The following is a 21,750-nucleotide window of genomic DNA, read 5'->3' as shown; positions in this document are numbered from 1 at the left end:
TCCTTTTTTTTTTTCTTTTTTCTTGCCTCAAGTTTATTTGTAAAAACAGCATAAGACACTGATCATCTACAAACAGTGTGTAGGTGGTTGTGTCCCAGCCGTCTGTCTGTCTTCACACTGGCAGGAGCCTTTCCCATGGGGCCTTCGCAGGGGCCTGGGCACCCTTGAGAGCCTGAGCTGGAGCTGCAGCCTGGGCCTTAGCTGGAGCTGTGGCCTGCGCCTTGGTTTGAACCTTGGGCTTTGGTTGGCAGAGCCTATGACCCTTGGGCATGTAGCTTCGAATCCTCTTCCCAAGCTTGGGGTGAGCCATGAAAGCCAGACAGCTGGGTTTGCGGCTGGGGCCCTTTGTTATCTTGGGCTTGATGGCCTGAGGCTTCACAAGGGCCTTGAGGGTTCTGTTCATGCACTCACTGCCTTTGCATTGTTGGCCTGTGTCTTCTTCAGGCCTTTCTTGTTGTGCTTCTTGGCAAAGCATATGTTCCTTAGGAACTTGGGGTCTTTGTGACTGGGGTTTCTTGATGCCATTTCTGTGCCATTTGGGGGACTGGTTGTGTGTGGTGTGGTTCTTGGACTTGGCCATGTCTGCACGGTAAGCCGTGGCTCCCACCAAGACTCTGTCTTAAAAAATGAAAACAAAACCAAACAACAACAAAAGAAACGAGTTATAAGAGAAGAGGAGGAGGAGGAGTGTAAGGATGAGAGCTTTTGTGGAGCGTAGGAAGAGCTTGCATGCTCAGAACACATTCGGGAACCTTCTAGGGCCTCATCAGTTATGAGAAAACCCCAGGAGGTAGAAGATGGTCCACCAGCACTCTTTATCTTTTACTTAAAAGGAACATATGTTTTCATTAGAAATGGAGTTCATGGTGACACTTTGATTCATCTTATCATCATACTTTGTCTTATCCACCCCTCCCACTGTTCTACCCTCTTCTACCCCTTGCTCATTGGTCCTCTTCCCTCATCCCAAAGAGTAGCCCCTCCTGTTTTCATGACGTCTATATTCTGTTACCCTCTCTTGTTTTCCCTCCCTGTCCCTTTAGGCTCCTTCCTCTCTCACAGCCCCTTCTGCCAGGTTTGTGTCACTTATCGTATGGTTTCTAGTTTTATCTGTTTTCCTACAAATTTCATAATTTATTCTTCTATACAACTGAACACAATTCCACCTTGCATTTATATCACAATCTCTGTATCCGTTCATGTTAATGGACATCTGGGCTGGCCCCATAGGCTGGCTGTTTTGAATAGTGTAGCCTTCACCATGGATGCTGACTTGAAATCTTCTGAGTATAGAGTGCTATAGCTGGATCACAGGTAATTCTCTATGCAGCTTTCTGAGGAGTCTCCATATGGAGTTCCTTTATGGTTGTCCTAGCTTGCATTCCAGTACTGTATAAAGGTCCCTCTTTCACTATCTCCTCTCCAGCACTTGCTGTCATGTGTTTTCTTTTTCTCCCCTAAAATGTTTGTTTGTGTGTGTGTGTGTGTGTGTGTGTGTGTGTGTGTGTGTGTGTGTGTAAACCTAAGTATAGTGTCTGTGGTTTTGGGAACTAATTTGAGCCCTATGCAAGAGCAGTTTGTACTCTTAACCTCTGAGCCGTATCTCCAGCCCCATTGTTTGATTTCTTGGTGATAGGTCTGATGGGGGTTGGAGGGTTGAGAGGAAATCCCGGAATATTTTAATTTTAATTTGCTTTTCCCTGATGTTAAGGATGTTAAACCACTTGTGTTGGCCATTGTGTTTCTTCCTCTGAAACCTAATTTACCAGCCCTTTTTGTTGGATGATTTTTAAATTATTTAGCTTCTAGACTTCCATTTATAGATTCTAGACATTAATTTCTCATCAGACTTACAGCTGGCCATCACTTGACTCTGCTGATCATTTCTGTTACCTAGCAGGGTCTGTGTTACTTACTCCTCTGTGGCTGTGATAAAGAAACGTGACCAAGGGGAGCTTTAGAAGTGTTTATCTTTGCTTACAGCTCCAGAGGTTGGAGCCATATGCAGGAGCAGGAGTAGGGAGCTGGCCAATCACATTTTCATCTATGTGAAGTAGCAGAGCAAGTAGACTAGATTGGGGTGAAACTATAGGTCCCCCTAAGCCTGTGCCCTGTAGTGTACCTGCTTCACCAAGGATCCGCATCCTGAAAGTTCACAATGTGAGTGTTGTCAATCCATGAGCACAGGGTGTAGCTTTTTAGATTTCTTTCTTCAGTGTTTTGAAGGTTTCATTAAGGAGATTCTTTGCTTCTTTGGTTAACTTTGTTCATAGTTGGGTTTTTTTTTTTTGTTTGTTTTCGCTTTTGTTTTTTTACTTTTACTTTCATGGCAAGTTTACTATTTGGCAAAAAAGTTACTGTGTGTATGTGTGTGTGTATGTATGTGTGTATGTGTGTGTATGTGTGTGTGTATGTGTATGTATGTGTGTGTATGTGTGTGTATGTGTGTGTATGTGTGTGTATGTGTGTGTATGTGTGTACGTGTGTGTGTATGTATGTGTGTGTATGTGTGTGTGTATGTGTGTGTATGTGTGTGTGTATGTGTGTGTATGTATGTGTGTGTATGTGTGTGTGTGTGTGTGTGTGTGTGAATGTGTGCAGGTATGTATATATGTGTTCGTGTGAGTGTAAGTGCAGTATGTGTATTTGGATGTGTGGTCTGTGTATGGAGATGAATGTAAGGCCTGAGGTCCACCTGGGGTGTTGCTCCTTAGGAGACATCGTTGGTTTTGAGACAGGATGTCTCACTGGCCTGGACCTCAATGATTAGGCTCCGCTGCCCGGCAAGCAAGCTTCAGAGATCTATCTTCTTTATCTCCCCAGTGTTGAGAGTACGAGCATGAGCTGCTGAGCCTCCATGTCCAGCATTTCCTGTGAGTGCTGGGGATTGAGCTCATGTCCTCGTGCTGGCATGTAACTTTTCCCTAGCCCCCTGAATGCTCGTCATCTAAGATTGCAATGGAGTCTTCACGGTCTTTTAAGTAGGGATCCTGTAATGTATAAACAGGGATGGTTGGACTTCTCCTGTCTGTATCTCTTTTGTTTTTCTCTTGTGTTATTGTTCTAGCTGCGACTTTGAGTATTATATTGAACAGAGGTGGGGAGTCTTAGTCATTGTTCCACTGCTGTGAAGAGGAACCATAACTAAGACAACTCCTTATTTCCCTCCAAGTCTTGATTTTTATTACTTAAAAATGTTGTACATTTATTTTGCTTTCTGACTCTGTGCCTGGGCCTTCAACACTTTCACAACGATTTTCTGCTCCTCAATGAGGAAAGCCTGCTTGATCCTGTCACGGTCACACTTGGCACACATGGAGCCACCATAGGCCCTGCTGATGTACTTCTTTGTCTTAGGCAATCTCAGAAGGACTTTGGGTCTCACGAACCCCTCGCAGTCTGCCTGGGCATACGCCACATGCGGATTTGGGTGCTTTCCCGACCTTCTGGTGTAAAGGTAAACAATCCTATTGCCAGGGTTCAAGACAGCCTAGTTTTGTTAGAGGCTGTATTGTAGGAAAGCCTATGATGGTTGTCAAACTCTGGACCCCCCTGAGTTCCTCTAAGCACTGCCCTGGAAGAGGAGACATCTCTTATAAAAGAGAGAGCATTCAATTGGGGGCTTACTTAACAAGTTCAGAGGTTAAGTCCATTATCATCATGGCAGAAGCATGGCAGCGGGCATGGCATGGTGTTAAAACTGTTGAAAGATATATCCTGATCCTTAGGTAGAGAGGAGAAAGAAAATGGACCAGGCATGGGCTTTAGAAAATCTCAAAGCCCATCCCCAGTGACACACTTCCCACAAGGCCACACCTCTAACAAGGCCATGCCTCAATCCTAATTCTTCTCAAATAGTGCCACTCCCTGATGACTAAGCTTTCACATATATGGGGGGTATTCTTACTCAAACCACCACAGCACACGCGTTCCTTTCCTGACCTTTCAGAGCAAGTGCTTTCAGTCTCTCCTTATTTAACATAATATGTTTGTCATATGTCACCTTTATTATGTTGAGGTGTATTCCTTATATTCTGAGTTTCTTCAGGGCTTTTATAATGAAGGGATATTGAACTTTGCCCGAGGCCTTCTCTGTATCTGTTGAGATCTGTGTAAGATTGTAATGTAGTCTTTATGTTCTTTTGCCTCTTTTTTTTTTTTTAAAGATTTAAGACAGACACAGCAGAAGAGGGCATCGGATCCCATTACAGATGGTTGTGAGCCACCATGTGGTTGCTGGGATTTGAACTCAGGACCTCTGGAAGAGCAGTCAGTGCTCTTATCCACTGAGCCATCTCTCCAGCCCCTTTATGTATTTTAAGTAGGGATTGTCTTTAAGCTTGTTCATGTGCTGAACTACATCCATTACATATGTTGAACCGCTCTTGCATCCCTGGAAGGAAAGCAACTTGACAACAGTGCATGACTTTCTTTTTTTCGGAGCTGGGGACCGAACCCAGGACCTTGCAAACGCTCTACCGCTGAGCTAAGTCCCCAGCCCCAGTGCATGACTTTCTTTATGTGCTCTTGAATTCAGACCGCAAGTGTTTAGTTGGGAACTTTCGTTTCTATGGTATTAAGGATGTTAGCCCTTGATACCTTTATCTTTGAATCTCAGGTAACCTGAGGCACGGAGTGGTAAGGACATTTGTCCGAAGTCATACAATGTGTAGCTGACCCTGGATTCAAGGCCACGTGGCCACACATGTTTTTTCCAGAAGCCACACTTTCCCTCTAGGTCATCTTGCAATTTGGAGAGGGGAATTCCTTTGAATTTCCTCAATTAGACCCATATGAGCTCACTCGACTGGACTCCCTGTGGGTTGAGGTGACAATAGTTCTGCCTGTTGTGTCTAGTGCAGACACATAGGAGACATGTAAGAAATCGACCTCAGTTGTCCTCATCAGTGCCTATATTTGAGTGGAGGACAAAACCTTGTGCTGAAGAAGGGGTGCCCTTGGGTCCTGACATAAGCCTTCTAAACCAAGGTGATTTGTCCTTGTGTGGTGCCAGGCAGGGAGTGCTCAACTCTTATCGTGGTCTTTCTTAAGAGCATTTTCTAGATTGTGGCTTGCATCCACAGATAACCTATCTTAGCACCAGGGCTGTGGGGCAGTGTTCCAGCATGCACTTGAATGCTCTCACATGGTTGCCAACTGTGTGAACAAATAAAAAAGCAGATAGCACGAAGGGATGTTTGATTCTTGGCTTTGTGGTCACCCTCCAGTGGGAGAGGTGGTTGCACGTAACACCTGTGGTCATTATCCCTGAAAGGTCGCCACTGGGGCCATTGGGGACATAGAGCCACAAATTACCCTCCCTCCATTAATGGAGCTAACAGCCTTGGAGTGCTAGATACTGCAGATGGGACTCACTGAACTGTCTCAAGGGGTGTCTGGAGGTTGAGACAAAAGAGCTAGAAGGAGAATTGGTCTTGCAGTGGAGTGTGGAGATATTTGTTCAGGACACTTGAGACAACGCCAAGCTCTTACTACAGGCCTCTGTGAACTTCTACCTCCTCATCTGCAGTGTGTCACATAGGCGTCACCAGTGACAAGACCACTTAACTACACATCTTCTTATTCAAGCATCCCCTGAGCACCTCTTGTATATCTTACTCAGTGCTGAAGGAGGAGATACAGCTCAGATTCAGGGTCATCAACTGGTACCGGGCCTCTGGGCCCTGGCCCATGGGAGCAGTATCCTAAGGGAAGAAAACAAGAAGTAAGCTTCTTCACTTAGTATTGATTTTACCACTTACTTCTCTGGCTTTGGGAGTAGAAGGTGATGAACAGCAGCTGTGGGTACCATTGTCAGGATCAGGCCTGGCTCCTGTCCTTCCATCTGTAGGAATACTCCTGTGCCTGGCCTCTTGGGGCCCTCCTTTGGCCTCCATAAGCCAGATGTGTGGAATTTCAGCTGACACTTCTTTTAGAAAGGTTGATGTATTCAGATCCCCACCCGGCCTCATCTGCTCTCTCTCCACTCTCCACCCTTGCCAGGTCTTCCTCTCCATGCAGATGTTTGTCCTGTTAACAGCAGACAGCTGTCACCATGTTCTCTTGTACATCATGCTCCTGAACCTCCTGTCTTCCAATTTGCCCACCTTATCCTGGCTTCATTTCCATTTTCCAGTTCATAGGCCTGGCACGTAATTGTCTCCACAAATGTTAGTATCTTTCCTGTCTCAAACCTCTCTTAGGCCAGACAGCATGAGTGTCTGGCTTCTGATCTAGTCTCCAATAGGACACTCAACATACTTGGACATGTGTTATCCCTGCACCCACGAGTGGGCCTTCTACATGCAGTGTCAGCCTCCCCTCCTCCTTGAGCTGTTACTGGCCTCTTTCCCTTATCCCTTCCTGTGGGGCAGGCATCTGCCTTCCCTCTCTGTCCTTCCCGGTCCTTCCAGCTGTGAGCAGGCATTTGCTACCCGTGTTCTCAGCATTCTTTCCATTGAGTGTCTCTAGGGACGCATGTTCCTTCTCTTTTAAACAGTGCTCCCTGTGGGAACTTGGGGTATGGTTGGCCTGGGCTCGAAAGTTGAACTTCCTCCACTGGGGTGATAGATTATACAAGCATTCTTGGTCTCAGATGCCACTTTGAGACTAGACCAAGCCCTTTCTGGAGAAATTGGTCTGGGACACTCAAATCAGGAGCATCTGGGACATCTGCTCCGGTAAAGTATGGCCTAGGGAAGGGGCAAAGAGAAGGGAGGTCCATGGCCTGGTGGGGACAGGCTGCTCAAAGAGCAGAAGGTACAGCATGAAACAAGTTCCTGGTAGTAGCCCCACCTGTGTTAGCTCAGGGGTCCCCTCTAGATCGGGGTTTGCTGTGCAGGGCCCTGTGTTGACTTTTCCCAGCTTGAAGGCCTGTGTACCCTTGTTGGTTGAAGTCTTTAGAATGGTAGACTTTGTAGTTCTTATCAGTGTGGGTCTTGGGTAGTAGGTGCTATCTCACTATGTTTGTGAAGTAGTCTGAAGTTGGGGGCACCCAGCCAGAGGGAGCCCCACTCTATAAAGGCTGAAAGGATGGGCACTGGCTACAGAGGCCGTTTTCTGTGGTCCAGAATGAGGTGCTTTGTGCTGCTCCTCGCGGTTCTTGCCATCGCCCAGAGCCATGTGGTCACCAGGTGAATGTTGGACTTTGGATGGGCAGGGGGACTGTTGCTCTTCCAGCGCTCAGTTCTCTTGGGGACTCCAGGGGAGCTGCTCATCCTCTGGTCTTTACACACTGAATGTGATCCTGAGGACAGGGTGCCAGACAGGAAGCCTCGGGGATAGGAAAACATGGTTTCCAGAAAAAAGACCTACCTGGCATTTGGTTCCCAGCTCTATTACCTCTGTGCCTTCATTTCTTCATCTGCTATGAAATTAGGGCCTTCATAATGCCCATCTTTTAGGGCTGCTATGAGACTGCAGGAGTTAATATTTGTAAAATACCTCAAATAATGTTAGACCTACCATGGAAGCTATATATGCACTCGTTAAAATAGATTTCTTGGTTTAAGAACTCTTTTAGAAAGGCTCAAAAATAGCTCGAGCATACCTCTAGATGATTGCACTTTACAGATGAGACCATGGTTCAGGGAGAGTCCCTGTGCTACCCAACACCATGTGGGACATGTAGATAGTAATGGAGCCAGGGCTCAATCTGGCTGGACTTGCACTCTTGCTGCCCCCACCCCATCCCAGGTGCTTGTATGTGTGTTCTGTCAAGGCTCGGACATAGAGAAGACTGTAGAGAAGACTGCACACCTTCTTGAATTGGATCTTTAAAAAGAGGTTGAGTATCTTTGCTAGTGAGGGCTCTCTGACAATGATTTTTTTCTCAAGTCCAAGGTGTGCTGGCAGTTACATAAGAGCCAGAGCCGGAGCTGAGGACCCTGGGATGAATTGCAGGCATGGCTGGCCTCTTGGCTCTGCATGCGGTAGCAGCCGAGTTCTAGTTGTAGCTGGCTTTCCTCTGGAAGAAGAGGTCCCTGAAGCCAATGCGTGGCACCCGTACTTCTGTAATCTCAAGTTGTCTTTTCTGTTTGCTCTCAGAGGGGACGGTGTGATTGTTAGACACTTTAGGGACTGTGGTATGCACAAAGTTCTGCTTTAATCTGTAGGGAGAGAAAATGGTCAGACGGTCAAGTACAGAATAAAAAAGTGTTGGGAAGGAAGGATCGACCCTATTGTTTAAGAAGAAACTGAAGACGAAGGCATCGGAGTCCCCCAGAGTGAAGGCCACAGGGCTTTGGCAGCCTGCTTGTGGAAGTGCGCAGGGCTTGAGAGTCTCCTGGTGGAAGCTCAGGGGCTGTGGCAGTATTCAGGGGGCTGTGCAGTCTTCAGGGGGCTGTGGCAGTCTTCAGGGGGCCAAGGGACATGGCAGAGGCAGATCTGTTCTTTTCTGCAGTTTCCTCTCTTGATCTTTTTCCCCCTCAAATTGAATTGCCTTCATTATCCCAAACCTAAACGGGGCCAAGGGGTCCAGTTTGGTGTCCTGCTCATGCTGAGGAGGTTTTGAAGAATTTTCAGCCACTTTGGGGAAAACACTATTCAGAGAAGAGAAAAGCAATAGGAAAAAGGTGGTGTCACTGCTGGAAGCAGGTGCCGCCATGTAGGAGACGTCATCATCTCTGCACAGAGGGGTCCTCCTCACTGTGGACCTCTGTGCTTTGGACAGTGTCTGGCACTCAGTAAGGTCACAGGTAGAGTTTGGTGAGCGAGTAAGTGACAGTGTTCTTGGTGGCTTTCCAACCAGGAGTAACAAAACTTATTACTTACTATGTCGTAAAACAAATGTAGCGAGTCTCTACCATATGAAAAAGGAAAAGTAACAAGAAATATCAGGGCATTGTATTTAATGGCTCTATACAGTGACCTGTAAAGTGACACAGAATCTATTATTTTACTTTTTTGGGGGTATGATTTTTAAAGTTGGAAAATCACTGACTGCTACTGTCAGTGAATGCTGGCCAGAGGCTGAGCTGGGAATGTGTGTGGGGATGGTTCATGGAGCCCAGTCTTCTTCCTTATGGTGACTTCACCTCCCCTCCTCAGGATCCCTCTGCACAAAGGGAAGTCTCTGAGGAACACCCTGAAGGAGCAAGGACTGCTGGAGGACTTTCTGAGGAGACACCAGTATGAGTTCAGTGAGAAGAACTCCAACATCGGGGTGGTGGCCAGTGAGCCTCTGACCAACTATCTAGATGTGAGTGTCGGAGGGCCTTCTCAGGGATGATTCTAATGTTCCTAGGCTCCTGCCTTGCAAGGGCATCCCTTCCTTCAGGGACTGTGAAGCCTGTGGGGCATGGAGGCCACTTCCCTGCCATCAGTAGCTCTATCACGGGCCAGTAGAGCCAGCAAAGGCAGCCCTCTGGTCTTCAGGGCTCCAAAAGCCTTGCTGGATGGGTCTGAGTTCAGATGACCTTCGCCATACAGCCTGCTTCTTGGGATCAGAGGAAACATGCCTTAGAGTGTGGTCATCAGATCTGGAGGCAGCAGATACCTGGTCTTTAGCTTCTAAGGAATAAGTTCTAGTTTTCTCTTCTTCCCACCCAGGCAAGAGTGCCATTGTTCTCTTTTCCTTTCTGGAATCTGCCCCCATCCATCACTCATGGCACCAAACAGCCAATGCTTTTATGCCTGTGTTTACATTTCTACATCTAGGTCACAGTCCTGCCCCAGCCTCAAGGGAGCTGGAAGGAGCAGGTAGTGTGGAAGCTTGAGTGGGTCCCCTCCTGGGACCCTGCTCTCAGCAGATGCCGTAGGTCTATGGCTAGCTTCTTCCTGCCTGGTCTCTTCCCTAGGCAGGACTCTAAAGTTTAAAGTCTAGAAAGTAGTTCCGGCTCACTGTGTGCTTCTGAGCTGATTCTAGACTGCTGCTGGGGTGGGAGTGCAGAAGACTTGGAGATGAAGAGCCCTCCGTGTGGAGTGGGCACCACCCTCTCCTTTCTCCTTCTTGATGCTCCCCTTCTCAGGTCTCTGAGTAGAAACTCAGGACTCGCAGGCATCTGTTCCCAGGATCAACTCTTCCCCAGTGTCCCCCATCCCTGACTACACCTCTGACCCTGAGATGTCTGTTCTTAGAGTGAGTACTTCGGACTGATCTACGTTGGAACACCACCCCAGGAGTTCAAGGTGGTGTTTGACACAGGCTCCTCAGAACTCTGGGTGCCCTCTGTGTACTGCAGCAGCAAAGTTTGCAGTGAGTGACTTTCCACTCTGCCCACCCCTCTTGTCCCTTCCTTTTCTATCTCCCAGATGAGGAAATGGAGGTCCAGAGAGGAGAAGGGTCTTGGCTAAAGCTACTCAGATAACAGAAAATGGGCTTTGAAAACACACACCAGGGTTTCTTCTCTCTGTGTTTGGAATTACATGGGCACGGGTTTGGGGATGGGGTTTGGATTTCTTGACTAAACTATAGGGCCAGGTTTCAGAGAGACCAAACTATATATTTTCCACAGAGAGAATGTCTGATTCATAGCTGTACTCTCACAAGGTTTAGTGAGGTTTTCCACTCTGCTTGAGGATGTTGAAGGCAAGAGGACACCAAGGATCCACTAATTTGGGTCTTTGCTGCAGGAAACCACAACCGCTTTGACCCATCCAAGTCCTTCACCTTCCAGAACCTGAGCAAGCCCCTGTTTGTCCAGTATGGTACTGGCAGTGTGGAGGGCTTCCTGGCCTATGACACTGTCACGGTAAGTGAGGTGGCAACAGCCTGGGCTTCCCTGATGTTTCTCTGACGCTGTCTCTCTCCCAAGATGTTCCAGTTTCAATGGGTTGTGCATCTGGTGGGAATGAGGGCCCCTTGGGTCCTGTCCACTGGGTGGCTTCTGAGAGGGGTTCCCACTGGTACCCACTTGTGTGATGCTTCCTTCCCTCCTCCATTGCTTGCTGTGGCTGCGCTCAGAACTCCCCTCGAATGCTTCCCCAGTTCCTGGTGTTCAAGTTCCCATCTTGGCCAGACTTCTGGATTTGGGTCACTCACAGTTTACTTGACTCCATGCACATTCACGCACATGGTCCCGTCACCTCTACTAACCTTCCCTTTGGCCAGTTCTCCCCCAGCCTTTGCTTCTCTGCAGAATGTTACTCTATCAAAGAGGTCTCTCCAGCATCCTGTAGAATCACACGCTGCCTATGGCTTTACCCTGATTTGTTTTTCTTCTGTGGGCTCATTGTACCTGACATGTTCTACACCACTGCTTTTTAAAATCCACGATTGACCATTCCTGTTGGATAAAAGGTTCCCCCAGGCAGGGACTTTCTTCTCTCCATTATTACATCCCTAAAGCCTTACACACAGCACCCCAGAACTCCTCAATGATAGCTTGTTGGCTGAAAGAGAGAGAATTGTGTTATGCCTTAGTCTTTAGCCATTGTTCATTTATTCACACCATGAATGCTTGCTCTAAGATAGAGTGTGGGGCAAAAGGAGAGAGGACCTGCTTGCCTCATGCTTTCTAGCGAAAGGCATCCTGGTGGCCTTGTGAGAGCAAGGTCTATATACAAAAGACAAGTCAGATGGCTTTGAATGTGCCGAATATGGCATGGAGAAAATAAAGCTAGAATGTGTGGGAGAATGCTTTAGTGGATATGGTTGCCCATGGCAAGCTGGATCCCCAGTGATACACTTCCAGAAGCCAGGCCAGAGATGATCTGGGGACAGCACTGCAGAAGAGCTGACTACAAAAATGCTGGGACAGGGAGGAGCTAGGGCAATTGAGGAAGGGGTCAGAGGCCAGCATTGGGGGTGGGGCAATGGGAGCTAAGGGTCGGGAATGAGAAAAGCTGTGAGGGGCAGGACCAGAAGGTGATTCCACTCTGCATCTACTAAGATGCGGAGGCAGTCATAGCCTGTGTGGCAGGTTTGATCTCAGGTTTTAAGTTCACATTTGCTGCTCTGTGTGGGGACTTTCAGTTTATCAGACAGAGCAGAGGCAGGAGACCTGTTTCAGCCCTTCGTGTGTGTCTAGAGCAGGCTGGTGGACACATCTGCCCTCTGGGGAAATGGGCAAGTGAAGGACAATTTTCTTTAGCATGGTACCAATGACTGTTCAGTAAGCAGACCTTCAGTGAGCGTTCAGTGGTTGCTCAGCTGTTTAGCTTAGGCACCGGTTGGAGAGTCAGGCATTATTATTACACTTATCAGATAAGGGCCTGAAAGATTCAAGCTCAGTCAGCAAGTAACTGAATGGAGACCCACATGGCACCCTCTTTGTGCATAGCAATGCCTCCATGGGAGGGAGGATCATGGGAGAGGACCACGACTCGAAGGTGCAGCTGTTTCTGCAGACGGCCTTAGAACAATCACAAGCCCTCTTCCTTCGGGCTTGTCCCTAGGATGAGAGCTGTGTCGGCACCAGCACCTTCTCCTCTTCCCCTTCCAGTCTCATCAGAGCAGTTCCTCAAAAGCAAGCAGAAAACGTGGAGGACCTGGCCCACCCCAGTCTCTTAAGCTAAAACTAATCCTGTGCTATCAAAGTGGAGACAGGACAGAGAGGGCTGGAGTTCTGACACCGGCCTGTGATCCCAGACTGGCTGCCCCTAGTCCTGGGATCCTCCATCTCTGGCTGCAGAAGCTCACAGGTGGAAACCACCACGACAGTTTCTTTTTCATCTTCCCAGGTCTCTGACATTGTAGTTCCCCATCAGACTGTGGGCCTGAGTACTGAGGAACCAGGTGACATCTTCACCTACTCTCCATTTGATGGCATCCTGGGCCTGGCCTACCCTACTTTTGCCTCCAAGTACTCAGTACCCATATTTGACAACATGATGAACAGGCACCTGGTGGCCCAAGACCTGTTCTCCGTTTACATGAGCAGGTAGGAGCTGCACCCACCAAGGGTCTGACAGGTAATCTGGTAAGCCCTGTTGACTGAGGTGAATGTCTGCCCTTTGGAGACACTACCTGCCAAGGTAGCCATCAGCATCCAAACTATCTCCATCCTCCAAGCTTCTGTCCGAAGACCTGACTGGAACCATTCATGTAACTGAGTTTACTGGGTCAAAGATGAGATGGTTTCCATTCTACACCCTCAGCCCCCTCAAAAAGCAGAGCCTTGCTAAAATGTGTTAGAAGGCTTGCATGTGCTAGGTCCCAGGTCAATCCCTGGCGCTATAAATAACAACGACAAAAACAAACCTTGTTTCCACCTCTAGATAAGGCCCTTTAACCTGTTCTTCCAAAGCGATAGGATCTCCGGAATCATTTGTCAATGTCTTTGAGAACCTCAGTCCTAAAGAGTACAGGGTGTTCCTTTACGAGAGAGAGAGAGAGAGAGAGAGAGAGAGAGAGAGAGAGAGAGAGAGAGAGAGAGAGAGAGAGAGAGAGAGAGAGAGAGAGAGAGAGAGAGAGAGAGAGAGAGAGAGAGAGAGAGAGAGAAAGAATTGCTTATTCAGGAATTTGTGTCAGAGCCAGGCCTGGATTCCAGGGAGCCTGTTATAGTGCTGCCACTTTATTTTCCTCCTCCTTGTGATGACCTAGCTCCTCTCAGACTTGGGGTAGGTGGCTGCATAAGGAGAGAGAGACCACCCCCTGGAGAAGAAGCTGGACAGCTGAGGAGAGGGGACCCCAGGGAAAGAGTAAGGTGGTGTATTTCATTTGTCCATCCATCCATCCATCCATCCATCCATCCATCCATCCATCCATCCATCCATCCACGTATCCATCTATCCATCCATCCATCCATCCATCCATCCATCCATCCATCCATCCACGTATCCATCCATCCATCCATCCATCCATCCATCCATCCATCCATCCATCCATCCATCCACGTATCCATCCATCCATCCACGTATCCATCCACGTATCCATCCATCCATCCATCCATCCACGTATCCATCCATCCATCCATCCACGTATCCATCCATCCATCCATCCATCCATCCATCCATCCATCCATCCACGTATCCATCCATCCACGTATCCATCCATCCATCCATCCACATATCCATCCATCCATCCACATATCCATCCATCCATCCATCCATCCATCCATCCATCCATCCATCCATCCATCCACATATCCATCCATCCATCCATCCATCCATCCATCCATCCATCCATCCATTCATCCACATATCCATCCATCTACCCATCCATCCATCCATCCACTCATTCATGTATTCCATCTATATTTACCAGGCCGTTTATATGCAGAAGCTAGGCCAGAACATGGGGTATACACATAAGCAAACAAGACAAGCTGGAAGATATGTTTTGGCAAGGGAAACAGACAGCACACAGATATTCACATTGTAATCAAGCAGTTGTGAGAAGCGTGCCCCAGCAAAGAATGGGGACAGTTTTAATCCAAAGTGTGGGGCCTTGTTGAAGACCCTCCTGGGGTGGAGGTTCAAGGGGTTGCTGGGAGGAACTGAGTCAGAACCTGGTGGCCTCCTGACCTGTGTGCTGAGTCACTCCCTCCCCATGGCAGTGCTGAGTCAGGTCCGGGAGGCTGAGAGGAGAACGAAGGTGCTGCTGAGTCACCGTGAAGCCTGCTGAGGTTGCAGGGTTGGGAGAGAGGCAGCGAGAGGCCTCTAGGTCTCCATCCATCTGTCTCGGGATGGGACTGGACAGTTTTCCCCAGTAGGGTGTCTGCTGCTACAGAGAGGCCTTTCTTGGTTCCAGGAATGACCAAGGGAGCATGCTCACGCTGGGGGCCATCGATCAGTCCTACTTCATAGGCTCACTGCACTGGGTGCCTGTGACTGTACAAGGATATTGGCAGTTCACAGTGGACAGGTAGGTGAGCAGAACCTCGTATGGACCCCTGCTAGAGGCTGGCTTTTGGTGTATGGATATGGAGGCTCAGGTGTCACACCACAAGGCTGAGAAGAGTTGAACCCAGTAGCTTTGAGGTTACCGATGGATTCTGATAGCTAGCTGGAATCCTTTGCAAGTGCTTAAACTGCAAATCTAACCTTGCCTCGACTGCCTCTTGCCTGGAGGCACTGTGCTGAGTGGTTCTATGGCTGTCTCCTTGGTTGCCACTGAACCTGTAGGGGGTGGGTGCCAGGATTGCCCTCAGTGTGTAGATTGTAGACTTTTGATTTGGGTCTCATGATCATCATCTGAGGAAGCTGATTTGTGGATTCCTCATGTACCCACTTTGTTCATGAGAAGCCCAAGTATACAAATGGTGGGAGACTTCTGAGACAGGGATCGAGTAAATGGCAGAGAAAGCTTGAAACTGATTCTTTAGGCATCTAGGGAGTCCTCAGTCCACTCACAGAATGGCCCGTGGGTGAATTGTTTTGCTATTTGAATCCTTCCAATTTGAGCTGTTCTCAATTCAGCCACCAATTGAGACTATACTTAGTCTTTGATCTTGGGAAGTTTTGGGGGTTTCAAGAAGAGGCTCAAAAGAAGGGTTTGGACCTCCCTCCTTCCTTGAGGATCCTGATAAGGGTAGGAAGGACCCAGAGGGAGAAGGCTGGATGTAGGTTGGTACCCCGAAGCCCTTCTGTTTCATCTTCCAGGATCACAATCAATGATGAGGTGGTGGCTTGTCAAGGTGGCTGCCCTGCTGTTCTGGACACAGGCACTGCCCTGCTGACAGGGCCTGGTAGAGACATCCTCAATATTCAGCACGCCATTGGAGCTGTGCAGGGCCAACATGACCAGGTAAGGACAGGCCATCCCCTTACTTCCAAAAGCTTCCTGAATCAAGAGCCCCTTTCTCCACAGAAGAAATGTTGACCGAGAATGTTGGGTGAGCGCATTTTAAAAAAGTGGCCAATACTTCCCTTCCAGCTTTGGTCTGTCCTTGCTGAGGGAGCTTTATACTTTCTTTGCATAGTGACTATCTTCTGTTTCCTCATCCTCTGAGAGCCTATGGCTCATTAACCTTTCCCACACCTTCTTGCTTTACTTGGTCCACCATTACACCAGTCTACCCTTCTCCCTTTCTCCTGAGATACTTGTACACTCTGGCTAGTCCTATAAGGAAGCCATGGAGGCAAGCCTTTTTTGTCCCATATTAGGGCCCGTCCTTATGATGCTGAAAGCTGATACCTCCAGTGGGACTATGTTCTGAGACTCGGCCCCGTTTGGACAGCCTCCCCATTTCCCTCTGAATAGAGTCTCACAGTGTGGAGGAAGGAGTTCTGCACCATCAGTGCCTCTCTTGATAAATGACATTTCTTTCCCTTCTCTTAGTTTGACATTGACTGCTGGAGGCTGAACTTCATGCCCACGGTTGTCTTTGAGATCAATGGTAGGGAGTTCCCACTGCCACCCTCTGCCTATACCAACCAGGTATGCACTTCCAGAGAGCAATGCTCTGGGTCCACCTAGTATCCCTTGCCCTGGGACTTCAGCGAAGGCTAATGGCATGGGCCCCTTGAATGGGTCATAGGATTTATCTTTGAGCTTCTTTGTGTGACCACTTTGTGTGAGTCTTGCTGAAAAGAAACAGAAAACAGGAAGGACAGAGAGCCAAGGGCTTGGAGGAAGGATATAGATTGGATCCAAACTGCCCATTGGGACCTCTACCCACAGTTCAAGCTTCCAAGCCATGGTGGCTTAGAATTCCGTCTAGGGTTTCCTTAGCTCTTTTTGGCTGTTGTGGGACTGCTGGTCTCAATGTGGCCGGATCCTGAGTACCCTAAACTAATGACAACTAGGGTGATGGGTGCTGAGAGTCTGATGATAATGGGTTGGGAATGTGGGGTACAGCACATGGGGCCAGGACTCACCAAACCACCGCAGATTAAGTCAGGGTGACTTTCCTAAGCTCTATTTATTTATTAAAGAGTTTAATCCCAGCACTTGGGAGTCAGAGGCAAAAGGATTTCTGTGAGTTTGAGGCCAGCCTGGTGCTCAAGGTGAGCTCCAGGACAGCCAGGACTGCAAGCAAAGACCTTGTCTCAAAAAACAGAACAGCATTTTAATTTATCTATCTGGGCATTTTGCCCACATGCATGTATACATAGTATGTGAACCTAGTGGCCATGGGGGTCAGAATAGGATGTCAGATCCCTGGGAATTAGAGTCACCAGTGGATGCGAGCCATCATGTGGGTGCTGGAAACTGAAACTGGGTTCTTGGGAAAAGCAACAAGTGCCTGATAACTCCTGAGCCCTCTCTCATTGCTTTTAATTTTAACTATTTTTAAGGTGTGTGTGTGCACATGCGTTTTTGAATGCAGTTGCCCGTAGAGGCCAGAAGAGGGCATAAGATCCCCTGGAGCTGGACTCACAGGAGGTTTAAGCAAGTTCTGGTGATTGCTAGGCAATCTCTTCACTCCGTACTTTCTTCACCTGTTGAGTGTGACAGATTTCATTCTCCTTGCTTACCTAGGAAGGTGATTTCAGGATGCAATGAGACAAGGGAGAGTAACTGAGTGAAAAACTCTCGCTGCTGAATCCAACCTCATTGCACTCTTGCTTTTTCCAGTTCCAGGGCTCCTGCTCCAGTGGCTTCAGGCATGGCTCCCAGATGTGGATCCTTGGAGATGTGTTCATTCGGGAGTTCTACAGTGTGTTTGACAGGGCCAACAATCGTGTCGGACTGGCCAAGGCTATCTGATTATACAACCACACACACACACACACACACACACACACACACACACACACACACACACACACGATTTATCAAGTGGAACGCTCCCAATAAATACTGCATTTCTCCAAAGACTGGTTTCTCTTGTTTTCAAGGGCACTGGAGCTTTGCACCAATATGAGGTTGGGCTGTGCCTGCCATTAGGGCAGAGCTGAGGCCAAGTAAATTGGGGAGGGATGGGAATATGGTTGGTGGGTAGAAAACTTTCATGAAGAGGATGACTATTTTGAACTGAGATGGAGGAGACTAGGCCTGTGTTGTCCACCTGTCTTTCTACTCTAAGAACTTTCTAGAAAATGGTATCTATGGTATCATACCATAAAATGGTATCTAGAAATGGAGTAGAGGTATGGTGTTAGGGCTGAGTAGAGAACACTCAGCCCATGGAGACGATGTCTCCAGGTTCACAAGAAGAAGGATTTCACTGCTGTTACAGACATGGATAGGAGATGCTAAATGCCTTGGAAGGGCCCATGATCATAAATTGCTGTTTATCTTGGGTGGTTAGGACCCTGGGTGACCATCAGTGCTCAGGTATACTCATGTTGGCCTGCTTTGAGGCTGGTAGTTGAGGCACCAGGAGTTAAGTTCCCATGAGGACTGGGTGCCGAGTAGATGGAGCACCTCCGCCCTCAGCCTTAAACATTCTTCCTGAAAGGGCCCCTCTGGAGAACCAGACCTCACAGGGTGAGAGCAAGGGATTAAAAGTAGATTTGCTTGTTCTGTTTTTCCCCTCAATCACCTTGGGGCACAGGCAGACAGGTTTCCATGGTAGCTCTTCAGAGCTTGGGGTCTGCGCTGACTCTTCTGGGCTTGCACACATGTGCTTCAACTCCCTTTTCTCTTTTTCTTTGCATGTGTGTGTATGTATGTGTGCAGGAACACGTGTGGAAATCAGATGATGACCTTGAGCATCATCCTCAGGAACACTGTCCACTTCTTTAGAGGCAGGATTTCTTGTTGCCCTGGAGCTCACCAACGAGGCTAGACTGGCTGTCTAAGACCCTCAGGGACTCTCCTGTCTCTGCTTCAGTGCTGGGCTTATGGGTTTGTATCAATATACCCAGCACCTTTACATGGGTTCTGGGACCCACACTCAGGTCCTCATGCTTGGAAAGCAAGTGCCTTATTGGCTGAGCCATCTACCAAGCCCTGGCACTGCCTTCATTTGATGGGTTTTCCCTAGAATGACATGAAAGCTCAGACTCCCGTTATCAGTCTTTTATAGTCACGGTGATACCACATAGCGACAGTGATAGTCTCGGTTGTACTTATGGAGTTGACCAACTTCCTCCTGGAAGACCCACTTTGTCTTGACCACTGGCTTGTCCTGCAGATGGGGGCAGAGCTATAAGACAGGCAGTGTCTCAGGGGCTGGAAGCTCCTGATTGGCAGTGATACTTCAGAGGAGATTAGACAGGGCAGTGGTGGTAATAGTGTAATGTTACTGAGTGGCCCATCTGGAGGCCCATCTCAGAGTTATCAAGATGAGGGACCAGGGCAATGGGGTCTCTAGAGGGGCAGGTGTAGTCTCTAACAGCTAAGGCACAGAATTGGGCTATGGGAATGAGGAATGACTCCAGCTATATCCCTGGGAGCTGAGAGTCAGGGGTGGCTTGGGCAGAGGTCATGAGACTATAAGGGATTTCAGGACAGGGGTGGTGCCTGCAGTGGTCAGGCCCTGGTCTCTGAGCCTCAGGGAGCCAGGAAAGCAAAGTCATTGCTAAGGAGGGGTAAGGTCTGGCTCCCCTAAGTCTCACTTTCATAGACCAATATGCCTATTTGTGAAGAGTGAGGCGGAATTGGGCTATGTTCATTATTTTCATCCTTTGCATAGATTTAAAAAAAGCCAAGCATTATTGGGTAACTTACACAAATCTTGTTATGTGCTTTAAAGGTTTACATTTAACAATTGTGGTTTTAAGCACTCAAGCCTCATTTGGAGACCATGGGGAAAGTCTAAATGTGGTGACTGTCATAAATGTGAGGCTTGGATAGAACAGCATCACCCCACAGTGCTCACCTAGCCCTGGTGCTGTTCTCTGTTATGAGCTGTTGGTGAGGATACAGTAAGCCTGGTGTAGCATCCCCATCCTGGGCTTCTCTGGTTATGGGCTTCATGGCAAGCTGTGGCCTTGATTCTTCTGCTGACTCAAGACAGTGCACTACCTGCCATGTTCTCCGTGCTAGCACCCTATGGGTGCATTTCAGTCATTCCCAATTCTCAGAGCAAACTGCCTGTCTTCAGAATGTTCTTGCTTGGTCATGATCATATGGTTGGCAGAAGCACGAGTCGCCTTTAGAGAATTACTATTTACAAAGGGTCTCCTGAGTGCCGGGCCTGGGCTCAACTTTTCGGGGGCTCTGCTAGGGATGAAAGAAGGAGCCACCGGCACATATAATTGTGGTGTGCCTGGGGGCCAGTGAGGGAGATGCTCTGCAGGGCTGGGCTGCCACACAAATACTTCCTACTGTCTGTGTCTGGTGGTGGACCAGGTTGAGGGGAGAATAGCAGAGGCCCCCGGGGGACTGTTGTGTACGCCTCACCCAGTCCTCAGTTGCAGGGCTTTCTGTGCTTCTCTTCTTCTCTCACCTTCAGCTCTCCTCACTCTTCAGATCAACTTATGTATCATCTGCTCTAGGAGGGGACCCTGATCTGTCACTCAGCAGCGCTATGTAAAACAACATCTGAGTCACATATCTCTGGGGATGCTGCAGGACGGTGGGGGTGGGGTCTGTCTGTCCTCTGAATTCTCTGATGTGTGGTAGGATGGAGTTCCTGACACAACACTGAGGCTACCTGTCCCTGTCAGCTGTGTCTTTGTAACATGGATGAGACACCTCCGATAGGATGGAATGAATACTGAGTGTGAGAAATATGAGGGCACACCCCCAGACACCTCCCAGACACTCCTCAGGCAGCCCCTCAGATACACACTCAGACACACACAGACATACAGATACACACACAGACACACACACCACATATGCCACACATAAAGACACACACACACACACACACACACACACTCAGAGACATACCCATAGACACACACACACAGACATACACATAGACATACAGAGATACATAGACACACAGAGACATGCACACATAGATGTACACAGACACACACACATACAACACATCACACATAAAGACACACACACATAGGCATACACACACGTACACATGCAAACATGCATATACACACATACACACTCATACCACACACACCGAGAAGCACACAGACACACATACACACAAAGACACACACACACACACACACACAGACATATAACACACACACTCACCCTCCCCTGAGCTGTAAGCACAAACCTCAGGCTCATGCCCATTTCCAGCCCCTCTGCATCCCCATCACTCACCCCCTTGCCAGTTCTCATCCTAATAAGAGGAAGTGTTAGCCCAGGGAGCTGCAGAGAAAGGAAGTCTTTGAAATGGAAATGTTATGACAAAATGATGGATTGTTTTCCTGGAGCTGTGCAGCTTGTTTCTTCCTGGTGGCAGAAGAGAAAACAGAATGGACAGGAATGGCAGAGTCCTGAATGGTACAGCTCAGTGATATCCGTACTGAGAGCAGAAGTGAGGACTTGGGAAAGGTGAGGGAGGCTGAGGGCGGCAGCCCTCCCTGCTGTCAGGTAGCTCTGCTCATCCCTGAGGGCCATTTCATGCAGCAACTGTGGTGAGAGCACAGCACCGATGCCAAGAGGGACCCAGGGCTGTCCATCTGCCTGTGTCTGACCAGCCTCACCCAGCTTGCCTCTGCCTTCTCTGCTGTCCCTAGACACTGCTGTCCCTAGACACGCTGTGTTCCTCGCCTTCTCTACCTTCACATGCTCCTCATCCTTCATGCCAGCTTGAGTGTCACCTCCTCTGAGAAGGTGCCTCTTCTTCCCAAACCCTCTTTTCCTAAATAATCGATGGCCGAATCCTATCCCTAAATTGTTACTTGTCATTTACAATGGGACACACTGCTCTAGGCACCACGTCCATTGGGGAGCACACAGAAAGACCCTCTCCCGTGGTCTTTTGTGTTTTGTAGACGTGCAGACATAGATGCATCTATGAGGGCCTGACAGCAAAGATCGCTGACTAGTGTTTGCCTGGAATGCACGGGGACCTGAGTTCAATCCTCGGTGCTGCAGACTAGGCAAAAGAAAAC

The 21,750-nt window shown here is 48.4% G+C and overlaps 1 protein-coding gene across 1 annotated transcript; it reads left to right on the top strand.

Annotated features, from left to right (window-relative positions):
• The first annotated feature begins 7,047 nt into the window (after positions 1 to 7,047).
• On the top strand, positions 7,048 to 17,641 carry Cym (chymosin). Its single transcript, NM_020091.3, is given in 9 exon segments — positions 7,048 to 7,133; positions 9,049 to 9,199; positions 10,078 to 10,195; positions 10,573 to 10,691; positions 12,622 to 12,821; positions 14,633 to 14,746; positions 15,484 to 15,628; positions 16,163 to 16,261; positions 17,402 to 17,641. Coding segments are annotated over 9 exon segments (1,140 nt in total). The 5' UTR covers positions 7,048 to 7,071; the 3' UTR covers positions 17,534 to 17,641.
• The last annotated feature ends 4,109 nt before the right edge of the window (positions 17,642 to 21,750 follow it).

This window comes from Rattus norvegicus, chromosome 2 (genome assembly GCF_021556685.1).
Source record: "Rattus norvegicus strain SHRSP/BbbUtx chromosome 2, alternate assembly SHRSP_T2T, whole genome shotgun sequence".
NCBI lineage: Eukaryota > Metazoa > Chordata > Mammalia > Rodentia > Muridae > Rattus > Rattus norvegicus.
This window is presented reverse-complemented; position numbering and strand designations above follow the sequence as displayed.